The sequence below is a fragment of the Gymnoscopelus microlampas genome (assembly GCF_963454915.1).
Source record: "Gymnoscopelus microlampas genome assembly, chromosome: 10".
In the NCBI taxonomy this organism is placed as follows: domain Eukaryota; kingdom Metazoa; phylum Chordata; class Actinopteri; order Myctophiformes; family Myctophidae; genus Gymnoscopelus; species Gymnoscopelus microlampas.
The window spans coordinates 18502192-18513138 of record NC_139947.1 but is presented as its reverse complement, the minus strand read 5'-3'; the positions used below and the strand labels follow the sequence as shown (position 1 = coordinate 18513138).

The 10947-nt window shown below is 42.0% G+C and overlaps 1 protein-coding gene across 1 annotated transcript; it reads left to right on the top strand.

Annotated features, from left to right (window-relative positions):
- The first annotated feature begins 875 nt into the window (after positions 1-875).
- Positions 876-10800, top strand: LOC311053185 (E3 ubiquitin/ISG15 ligase TRIM25). Its single transcript, XM_084068636.1, has 5 exons — positions 876-997; positions 1192-2041; positions 6028-6167; positions 7530-7697; positions 8843-10800. The coding sequence occupies exons 2-5, from the start codon at positions 1337-1339 to the stop codon at positions 9549-9551; spliced, it is 1722 nt and encodes a 573-aa protein (XP_083924762.1). The 5' UTR covers positions 876-997; positions 1192-1336; the 3' UTR covers positions 9552-10800.
- Positions 10801-10947: the final 147 nt, after the last annotated feature.

Here is a 10947-nt window from a genome sequence, read left to right as displayed (position 1 = left end):
CACAGTGTATGGGCTTTTACCTTAGGGCATGGTATCACACATGCAGGTACGCAGGCACGCGTGCACACACGCCACACACACACACACGCACACACGCACACACGCACACACACACACACACACACACACACACACACACACACACACACACACACACACACACACACACACACACACACACACACACGCGCGCGCGCGCGTATGTGAGGCACATTTATTTCCATTTTATACATCTACTGCATCACAGAGACAAATATTGTACTTTTTAACTCCCCTGCAATTATTTACAGCTTTAGTTACTAGTTACTTTGTAGATTCAGATTATTTGAAAATACACATCAACAAACATTCCTCCTCTGACAACAATGATGTTGTGTTTACTTACAGTAAGAGCTGGAGAGACTCCTGTTACTGAACAAACACTAGATAGTAATTGTTAGGGTACTAAACTTGCAACTACACTTTTATTTCATTTGTTTACAAACACATCATTTACACCCCTTCGACTTTCATTACCAGCTATATGTGTATCTGACACTGCGAAGACCTGAGCGTTAATTTAACTGTGAGAGTTAAAAAAAAAGAAAGTATTCAATTAATGTTTAAAATTGTACACTCCTCTCATAGGCCTACCCGAGGGGAGATTGTTATCACATTGTTCCACTTGACATAGAGTTGATCTATGGGTAGTAATGATCATGTGCAGGATATTTTTACCGTAAACTACAGCCCGCATATCAGTGTGCATTCCTTGCAAGAAGGAAGGAGGGCTTAGCAGTAGCAACGGAATGCCGTCCTGCTCACCTTTCTAGACACACACCTTTTCCTGCCAGTGGGGAGTCTGTTCAAACTGTAGGGGAAACCCATTTCTCAAAAACAATCTTGTGGACTGCATGACCGTCCACTGTATTTGTAAGCCATCATATCGGATTTGTGTCTGCAGACATCGTCAACCTATCTACATTTGTTGCTGTGGTAACAACGTATCACCATAGGCGTAAGTAACTCTTAACTTATACTTTGTCATATGATGGTGTTGCTCCGTGAAAATATTGCTAGAGTTCTCAAGGCATCGCATCACAACGAGTTGTGACCAATCTGATTGCAATCAGGATAGGCCCATAATCTGATCTATGCTGTCAGTCTGAAGATAGCCTACGACTATGTTCATGTATTCGTCTGTTGTTTTAGATTCACCTGTATCCCTCTGGAAGGTGTGCCCGTTTGGAAAGAAGTGGTGACGTCTGAAAACAGAGGAAAGCGCAGGAAGGTAAGCATTTATCAGTCTGTAGAAGAAAGACAGAAAGGTGATGCCAAAGAGGGACTAAAAGAAGACATGTCGAGGTTCAAGAAGAACAGAAGTCTCTGTGCCGACCCATCGTGGCACCGCTGTCCACCCAACACCATGTCTTCTTCTAAGCCAGAGCAGCTGCTAGAATACGAGCTGAGCTGTCCCATCTGCCTTCAGCTTTTCTCTGACCCTGTGATTCTGCCCTGCGGTCACAACTACTGCCTGGACTGCATCCGACAGGCATCCCTCGCCAAGGGAGGCGACCGAGATCCCCAGCCATGTTGCCCCGAGTGCCGCGTGGAGTACAGCGGCGTCGAGACGCTGCAGAGGAACACAAAGCTGCGGGGCATCGTCGAGGGCTACCAAGCCGCCGGGCCTCCCCCTGCGAGGGCAGACGGCCTCCCAGAGGCAAGGCTGGCACGGCCGGAGGTGGCCTGTGACCACTGCATCGAGGGGCACGCCAAAGCGGTGAAGACCTGCGTTAGGTGCGAGGTGTCTCTGTGCGACAGGCATCTCCAGAAGCACCACGAGAAGGAGTCTTTCCGGGCCCACTCGATGGTGGAGCCCCACGGGGTGCTGGAGATGAGGGCCTGTGCCACCCACAGACGGCCCCTGGAGTACTTTTGTTCCAGTGACATGACGTCGCTGTGTGCAACGTGCTTCATAGAAGGGGCTCACCAGCACCATGACGTGCTCACCTTCGACGTGGCCGAGGAGGAGATGAGGCGAGCGCTGGAGAGCCACAACAAGGTACTGTTATTGATTTAAACTCGGCAACTTTCAACCTGTCTTCCCTATTTTGGGTATAGCCTATGCCCTCATTTTTCAAAAAGAAAATGTCAAAAATAGCAGCCCTACAAGCTCAAAAGGCAGTACATCATGACAGGTTGTGAGCTTGTAGAACTGCTATTTTAGCTATTTGTCATACAGTGAAGTACACAGTATAAGGTTTAAGTCAGGTTTTTTTTCTTAATATTTTTATTAGAAGTTAGGTACAAAATCAGTTCACTTCTGTATGATTGCATATATCAAGCTTGTTTTAAGCATACATGAAATTAAAACTTTCAATCTTCAGCATATCATAATTCGTCTTGCCTACTTCCTTAAATGTTTTTTCTTTAAAAAACAAACAAACATAACAAACAGATATCGCATTTTTTTTTTTCAAATAACAACATTAAGAAGAAGAGCATGGCACATAAACTCGCTTTTGAGAACAAATAATATGAAAACAAAGACCAAATAGAAAGAGAGATATAGGAAAGGAGGTAGAGGGGGGTAGAAAGAGAGGAGAAGAGAGAGAGAGGGGGGGGGGGGTCATTCAGCAAGTGCATGGGATTAGATGGAGTTCTTGGAAAATGTCAAGAAAGGATCCCATTTCTTTTGGAATGTAGTTAGATTACCTCTGGTAGAATATCTTATCCTTTCTAATAATAAGTCAGGGGTTTTCAACTGATTGTGAACCAGGGACCACCACCCTGATTAAGAATCAACCTGCGGACCACTGTTGTGTATGGGCTAAGATTAGTGCTTTGGTAACACTTGCTATACATTCCATCTCTATGCATCATGTCTATGATTTAATTCGCTGCACGATAATTTGTGCAACAAATGATATCAAGCCCAGGCATTATTTAACTGAAATATGCTAGTGGTCCAGAGCTCAAAAAAAGGTTCCATTCTCTAACTTTATCCATCCTTCCATTAAACTGATTTGTATCTTATGTATGAGTGAGCAGACATGTGCGATTATATGGGCACATTTCAACTCAACTCAACTCAAAGTTTATTAATAAAGCACATTTAAAATGACAGAAGCCAACCAAAGTGATATGCAAGGCAACAGAATAAAAACACAAACACAAAAAACACAACACAATAAAGTACAGCAAAGTAGAGAAAACAGAAGGTAATGCAGTTTTATATCTGTTTATTTCCCTAATAATTATGACTGAGTATGCTTCCCCTTCTAGAGATTCTAATTCCCTTTTCTGTAGACTTTCTTGACCTCCGACTTCCCAGTAACTGACAACATTGACGCGTCATCATTTAGCGCACTGTTCCGTGGAAGTAAAACAAAACAAAAGAAATCCTCTTCACCATTCTACATTAGGCTACTAAATGCATGGTCCGGGACCACATGCAATAATACTAATAATAATAGTAATCTTTATTATCCCCAAAGTGATGTTTGTCTTCACAGTCTGTTCAAAAACAACAACATATAGCACAAAACAACATATCACACAACACAACACCAAGACAATACATGAGGTCCCCACTTCACACAGAAAACCATCCTACCAACGGGGCAGTTTGTTTAATGGCGCAATGGCTGAGGGGACAAAACACCTGCTAAAATGAACCTTTTCCCACTTCAAGGTTCTGTATCTTCGCCCAGATGGCATGAGTTTGAAGTAGCGATACAGGAGATGATCGGTGTCATTTGTTATTGTAAGTGCTATGCGTGTGATGGCCTTATAGAGGATATGCGTGTGACATCATCATCAAACCCGGAAGTTATGCAGGAATGCCTACTGAGTGTCAAAAAAATACTTTCTGGCCTTGACAGCCCATGCAATTAAACAATGTTAAACTCATTTTGCATGTTTCTTTGCCACTCGATTTGCCACTCGCTGTGCCATTCACTTTAAGCATGCGCATATCCTCTATTGTTCATATCAGTGTGGGTGTGGGAAGTCCAATAATCTTGGAAGCAATGCGGGTAGACCTAATACTGAAAAGGTTGTTTTTGTTAGGCATGGACAATAAAGTGAAAAACAATACAACAGAACAGTTTGAATAATCCTTGTTTACAGTAATAACAGAAGATGAGAGACAACAGATAATGATCTTAATTTAAGGATTATACATGATGTCTTTGCTGAAAACGTGTATGGATAGATGTCATGTGTTGATCAAACCTAAGTCTATTGTCCAATGTGAGTCCAAGATATGTGAAACTGTCAACCTGATCTACTGTTTTACCATGAATGAGGAGTGGGTCAAGTCCAGTGTGGGTTGTTTCAATGACCAGTTATTTTGTTGTGTCCACATTCAACGCTAGATAGTTGTCAGTGCACCACTGTGTGAAATGAGAAATGTTGTTCTGGAAGTCCGTAATAGAGTTATTTTCATGAAGCACTCCGAGAATGGCAGTGTCATAAGAGTATTTAAAATATGTGATGCTGGTGGGCGAAGGTATTGTAAAGCACAATACCTGTTGAAAACCCCTGGTTTAAGTGGTTAATCTATGTTAATGAACTACACAATCTAGAACTACAGTATATTCATCCAGCCAACCTCTGTTACTGTGGTGGTACGTGGCCTCAGGTACTTACAGGTACCTGAGGCAGATGCATGCTGGGACATAGAAGCCAAGGAGAAGAAAAAAAAGGGGGAAAAGAAAGAAAGAAATGCCCCCTGTTTAATGGGTTAGAAAATGAAGGCTTCACTCTGTCAGTTGTATGTCCATTGTCTTCCTCTCCCGGCAGAGAGCTGAAATTGCACCGTCCAAACTACAAATTAAGATGGCTATAATAGACTAGTGTCCAATCTGGTGCTGAGCCATCCGCTTCAAATAACTGTAATGTCATTGTCAACCAGTAGGTGTCCTACCTTAGCCTGGTAAACCCACAGAGTTAGGGTAAACCCCCCTCCCTCCTGAAATCTCATTTGCATTTGATTTCACTCCTGAAATAAATTACAAATGGTATTTCTGGAGGGAGGGTTTACCAGGCTAGTCCTACCTGACACCAGGGTCACCAGGGTATTTGTGAAGTGTAACCTACAGGTGTAGTAGTACATTACTTTCATGTGCAGTAAGTGTGCATGTGCCTCTGCTTACATGTTGTATATTTAATGCCCCTACTTTCTTACAGAATACAGATTGAAAAATAATTAATTCCCTCTCTTTTACTTACACATCAGGACTTTATTTTGAAGTTGCCAACAAAGGTAGGCAGTGAGCCATTTGTAATGACAGGAACAGGCTGCATTGAAGAGTTGTAGAATAATAATACCCAAGGAAAAATGTTTACTTGAATGATTATGACTAGATTTGATGTGCCTGTGGGGCAAACCACTTTCAAAATGTGTCCGACTTGAACATATTCCAGTAAGTTTCAAATGCATCTTTGTCACGTGACTTCTTAGGAATCAACCTGACTGCTGTCATGACAGGAATGTTCCTCTTGGCTTACAAACAAACAAATAATTGCTGGCATTTGTTTGACAAGATAATAGAGAGGCTGGAATTTAGGTCAGGGATCGTAGGCTACTTCCTTGTCGTTCATTTAATCACTTGAACCCTGGCATCCCAATTCTGGGGTAAGCATTTAGTGAAAATAGCAGATCTAAATGCTCACAATCCGTGGCAATGCAACGCACTGTGAGCTTTTAGATTGGCTATTTCTGCCAAAGAGATTTGGTGTAGCGGGAAATACTAGCGGACATAAAATAGAGCCCTGGGGGAACCCTGTCAACCAGAGTTTGTGCTGTTACTGCTACCAAATATTTGTACCAGGATGTAGAGAGCTTGTAGATCGGCTATTTTTGCCTAATGTTCTCCTCAGAATAGAGATGCTAGGGTTCAAGTGGTTAATGTAACAAAAAAATCATATCACACAAAGATTTGGCGGCCCCCCTGTAGTACCTCCGAGGACGCCCCTAGGGGTCCCGGACCCCCGGTTGAAGACCCCTGCATTAACAGGTTAATTGCCTGTGTTGGATTACAGCTGGTGCTCTGCAGGCTGCAGATGACAGAGAGTCTCCTGCAGAGGGCAGCAGATGACCAGGGTTCGTCTGAAGCCGTGGGGGACAAATTGGTCAACAGGGCCGTCACTCTGATGGACAACATGGCTTCCATGGTGGACAGGTAACACTGAACCTGTTTTATTTATTTAACCTTTATTTAATCAGACGAGCTAGCACTGTGGTTTTGGGTCTCACTTGTAGTTAAATAGAAATGCTTTGAAATACCCTTAAAGTGTGTTTCTTAACATTATCCACCTGAAACGCTGGTGCAGTCAGTAGGCTATGCAGATTATGTAAGAGAATTGATGCAACAATGTTTTTGAGACAGATTTGAACCCATAGGCCTAATTATGACACATCACACTTCACAGAAAGTAATACTTTTGGTAAATGGAGCTGAGTGGTGATCATGGTAAGACAACAAACCACCAACATGAACTACAAAGTAGAATAGAATAGAATAATATATATCCATGCAGCAGCAGGCCTGGCATTTCATCTTTTTAGGGGCATGGCAACATGGCCTTTGGCCTTGTAAATGTTTTGAGGACACAAAGGCCAAATACAAGGACAATACACTGAAATAATTAATTTAATTTAAGTGTTAACAAACAATTTGTATTAATTAAATATGAAGTATAACTATCAGTGGAATGAATATTTTTTTGTACAAACTCCTGAAAAGAAGTTCAGAAGTTCATACTCAGAGTCACTGGACTGGTTTGAAGATGGGTTCGATGAAACCTGAGGAGTTAAGAATTCAGAATCTTGACAAGGAAATAGATTAAACTGTGATTCTGTACTCTGTCTCATTTCCTGTAACTGTGTGCCCAAACAGTGTGTGTATGATTAGTGCATGTGAGTTTATGTTCTGTTTGTCACATACTCAGTGTCTCAGAAGTCACATAGACTGTCTGAGTTGTCTTTGCACCTGGCAGAGGACCTTGATGTAAAAAAAAATGTATCATCCTTTTTGTCACCCTTTTTGTCAATCTATGCTCTTGCAAGGGCCTAATTCAGTTATATGTCCTGGCACAACCGGTTCATGTTCTGAACAGTTCATGTCTGTGAAGACTACGAGAAAGAAACAGAGGAGAAAACATTTTTTTCTTTTTAATACATTTTTATCCCACGATTTTATAACCCCTTTTTTTCACCCAGTGCCAATTTTCTAAGTGATCCTGGGCGCTACACTCCCCCCACCAGCCTCGGGAGCCCAAGGCCGAGCTCATGCCTCCTTCAGTGCATGAGAGCCAACTGATATGACCTTCTTGTCACCTGACAGGGGGGAGTTTCCCCGGTAGGACTTAGCGCGTGGAAGGAACACGTTATTCCAACCAGTTCCCTCCCCCTCCATCAGGCGCCCCGCGTGGACCAGGTCCATTTGATTATAGTATACACTATAGTCTCAGAGTTAAATGAACACTCACAGTTAACTGTGTTGATGATCTGGTTATTAAAAATACCTCATTGTTGTATTCAGGTACAGGGAGCGACTGAGTGTGCTGTTGGATGAAGAGCGTGGCCAGCGGAGGGACAGCTGGCAGAACGGTCTGTCTGCACTAGAAGAACAGCAGCAACAGTTAGTGGAGGCCCAGCAGAGTGCCGAGCAGGCCCTCACCGAGCCAGACAAGTTTCTCTTCATACACAGGTACTTTGTTGCTGTAAACAGAAGGCTGTGTTGGTTTTTAAAAAGATGTGTTTTCCTGCACGGTTGAGGTCAAATCAAGGTTAAAGGAGTAGTTCACGCCAAAAAAAGACTTATTTTCTATCAATTGCACACCCCATGAAGCCTTGAATTCATGACGATTTTTTAGTTTGTGTCGCATTCCTGAGCCAATAATTTGATGACGGGGTGGCTGGTCAGTAGGAGACTCAATTGAGTCTCTATACCGGAGACTCCGCTGGTCATCAAATTAATTGCCTCAAGAATGAGACAAAAAATAAAAAACAATAATGTTGTTGTTCAACAAGCAAAGCAAAGCAATGCAAAGTATAAATCAATTTTATTTTTTTTGTAATTCAAGTGTTTATTTATTTTTTTAAATGGTACAGAATGTAACTCTAATGGTACAAAGCAGCATAAAAAATAAAACACAATACAGCCATTCCAAGAAATACAAATAAAATACAAATAAATGCACAGTTTAGCGATCACAATATACAAAAAAAAGAAAGAAAAACAAGAATATATATATATATATATATATATATATATATATATATATATATATATATATATATATATATATATATATATATATATATATATATGTATATATATATATATATGTATATATGTATATTTATGTATATATATATATATATATGTATATATATGTATATATATATATAGATTGATTACAGAGAAGTTCTGAGGATATGAATTATAGCTCTGATGTTCTGTCAGGATCAATGTTCGTTTGATGTAAAGAGTCCATGGGATTCTTGAAAGGCGCTATATAAATTCAAGTTATTATTATCATCCACGTATAATAGATAGAAAATAACATGACAAAATAATAATAAAAGTATATAAGTATCATATTATGCAATCTATCACCAGTAAATATGAACTAACATCTATCACTTGAATGATGTACAGACAATCAACAGTGGCTATGAGACTGATTTAATGTACACTGTACATCACTATCCAGATACCCACTGCTGAAGGCTTTCTGACACTGTACAAAGCAATAAACCCAAGTCAATTTGCTTGTATGTGCAAAGTTGCCTGGTAAATAAAATGTTTTTTTAGTTGAGCAAATCATATTTGTCCTCTTCTCCCTATAGGTACCTGCTGATTGAATCCCAGATCAGAGAAGCCATCACAGCCACCGTCCATTCCAAGATCCCGTCCAAGGCCCCCCTCAACACCAATCGGCTCCAGGGTCGCCTCCGAACCCAGGACTTCCACTCCGAATTGACCCGCCTGCTGGAATCTCTTCAGATCCTCCTCAACCCCATGGAGCTCACCTTCAACCTCTTCACGGCCCACTCCAACCTGGTGCTCTCCAGCGACCTGCGCACCGTCAAGTTCAGCGCCACCAAGCAGTCCTACATTGTGCACGTGGAGCGCTTCGCCAGCGCGCCCCAAGTGCTGTGTGGCCAGGGCTTCTCGGCCGGCGAGCACGTGTGGGTGGTGGAGGTGGGCGAGAACAGCATGTGGTCGCTGGGCCTGTGCTACAAGTCCATCCCGCGCCGCGGCGACCACAGTCGCCTGGGACACAACAGCGTCTCCTGGCGAGTGCAGTGGAAGCACAAGAAGCTGACGGCGTGCCACGCCTCGTCCAACGTGGGGCTGCCCGAGATGCCCAATGAGCTGCTGAGGATCGAGGTGGCGCTGGACTATGAGAGCGGGACGCTTGCGTTCCACAGCATCAAAGGGCGCAGGGAGCACCTGCACACCTTTAAGGCCGTGTTCAGGGAGCCCGTGTACCCGGCGTTCAGCATCCACTCCAACAACGCCGAGTCCTGGATCACGCTGCAGTGTGGAGTGTAGACGCTGCTACGATATGTTGTTGTAAATGCAGCTTTCCACTCCATATGACAAAGCCTCTTGTACAGTAAAATCCCCAGTGTTAAAGCTGCAATCCGCAACTTATTTTAATGAATACAACAGGTTTTTCCCCCCGGATTTGTTGCCTTTAAAAAAAAAATACTTTAAATCTTGTCATTTCTCCTGGGGGCTTTAGCCCCGAGGCACCCACTGTATCGGTGCCCTTGTATAAATCTGCCCTGGTTGTAGGTGGTCTCCTTATACTCTTCCACTGAGAAATTTAGACCCTGGTGTCAGGACGCGTACTGGTTGACAAGTAATACTCCCTGAAGCTCATAAATGCAATGTTTGTTTCCCCTGATCAATTGGCAACTGCCTCTTGGATGAGCAGTAGAAATTGGTCTGTTATGCGTGAGACCAAGGTTTGAATCACAGATAGGACAAGTTATGGATTGCAGCTTTAATTGCTGAGACTGTAATAAATGTGTTTTAGGTCCAGCTGTTATTTTGCTGTCCACCATCTTTTCTTTTTTAAATGGCAAGAATTGAACAAATCAATGCCTATACAGTATGTATCTATTACGTGAATCTTTTGCCTATTTTTATCTACAGTACTAATGGTTCACACACATTATGCAAACCCGACCAGTTCAAATGCAGATGGAAAGGCCAGACGTACTCTTCTCTTCTTTCATTTTTCTTTGTTATCTTACACTCCTCTTACATTGCTACTTCTTTTGTATCTCTTCACTCTTATCTGTATCTCTGATTCATGCTACTGCACTCTATGACAACTGACATCTATATCTATGTGTGTGTGTGTGTGTGTGTGTGTGTGTGTGTGTGTGTGTGTGTGTGTGTGCGCGCTCGCGCGTGCGTGCATGTGTACGTGCGTGCGTGCCTGTCTGTCTCATTTTCTTCAAAGATAGATTACACTGCACATCGTTTTGAGGTTATGTATCACCATGTGACCTTTGCAAATGTAGCTAATCTAATTTTGTCTCATTTTGTCTTCCTGGTACAGAATAATACATATATTGTAAACATATCAGGAATCATTACAAACGCACAATGGAAAAGTCTGTCATTTTGTATGTCTTTATGTGCAGCAAATATCAATCTTTAGGTGAAGGCTGACAGATATGGACAGAATTAGTTTGACATTAGACATGATCTGAGTTTATGGTACAAATAAACTAGTGAAAATATTTGATGTAATTGTAATGTAATTTTTGATCAAATAAACCCAATAAGCCTGGCACCCTTGGTTGACATGTGGCTTATATTCATGCACAACAAATCTGCCATCATGGAAAACAAACAAGAAAGGGTTTATTTAATGCTTAATTGTGCAATCTGAAGTTAGCCTACTACAGTAGTTTGTGAATTATATGATATT

Excerpts from the sequence above, each read along its gene's own strand:
- LOC311053185 (XM_084068636.1), top strand. The coding sequence starts at position 1,337 with ATGTCGAGGTTCAAGAAGAACAGAAGTCTCTGTGCCGACCCATCGTGG. Across the intron at positions 2,042-6,027 it reads CGCTGGAGAGCCACAACAAG|CTGGTGCTCTGCAGGCTGCA; the intron begins GTACTGTTATTG and ends GTTGGATTACAG. Across the intron at positions 6,168-7,529 it reads ATGGCTTCCATGGTGGACAG|GTACAGGGAGCGACTGAGTG; the intron begins GTAACACTGAAC and ends TGTTGTATTCAG.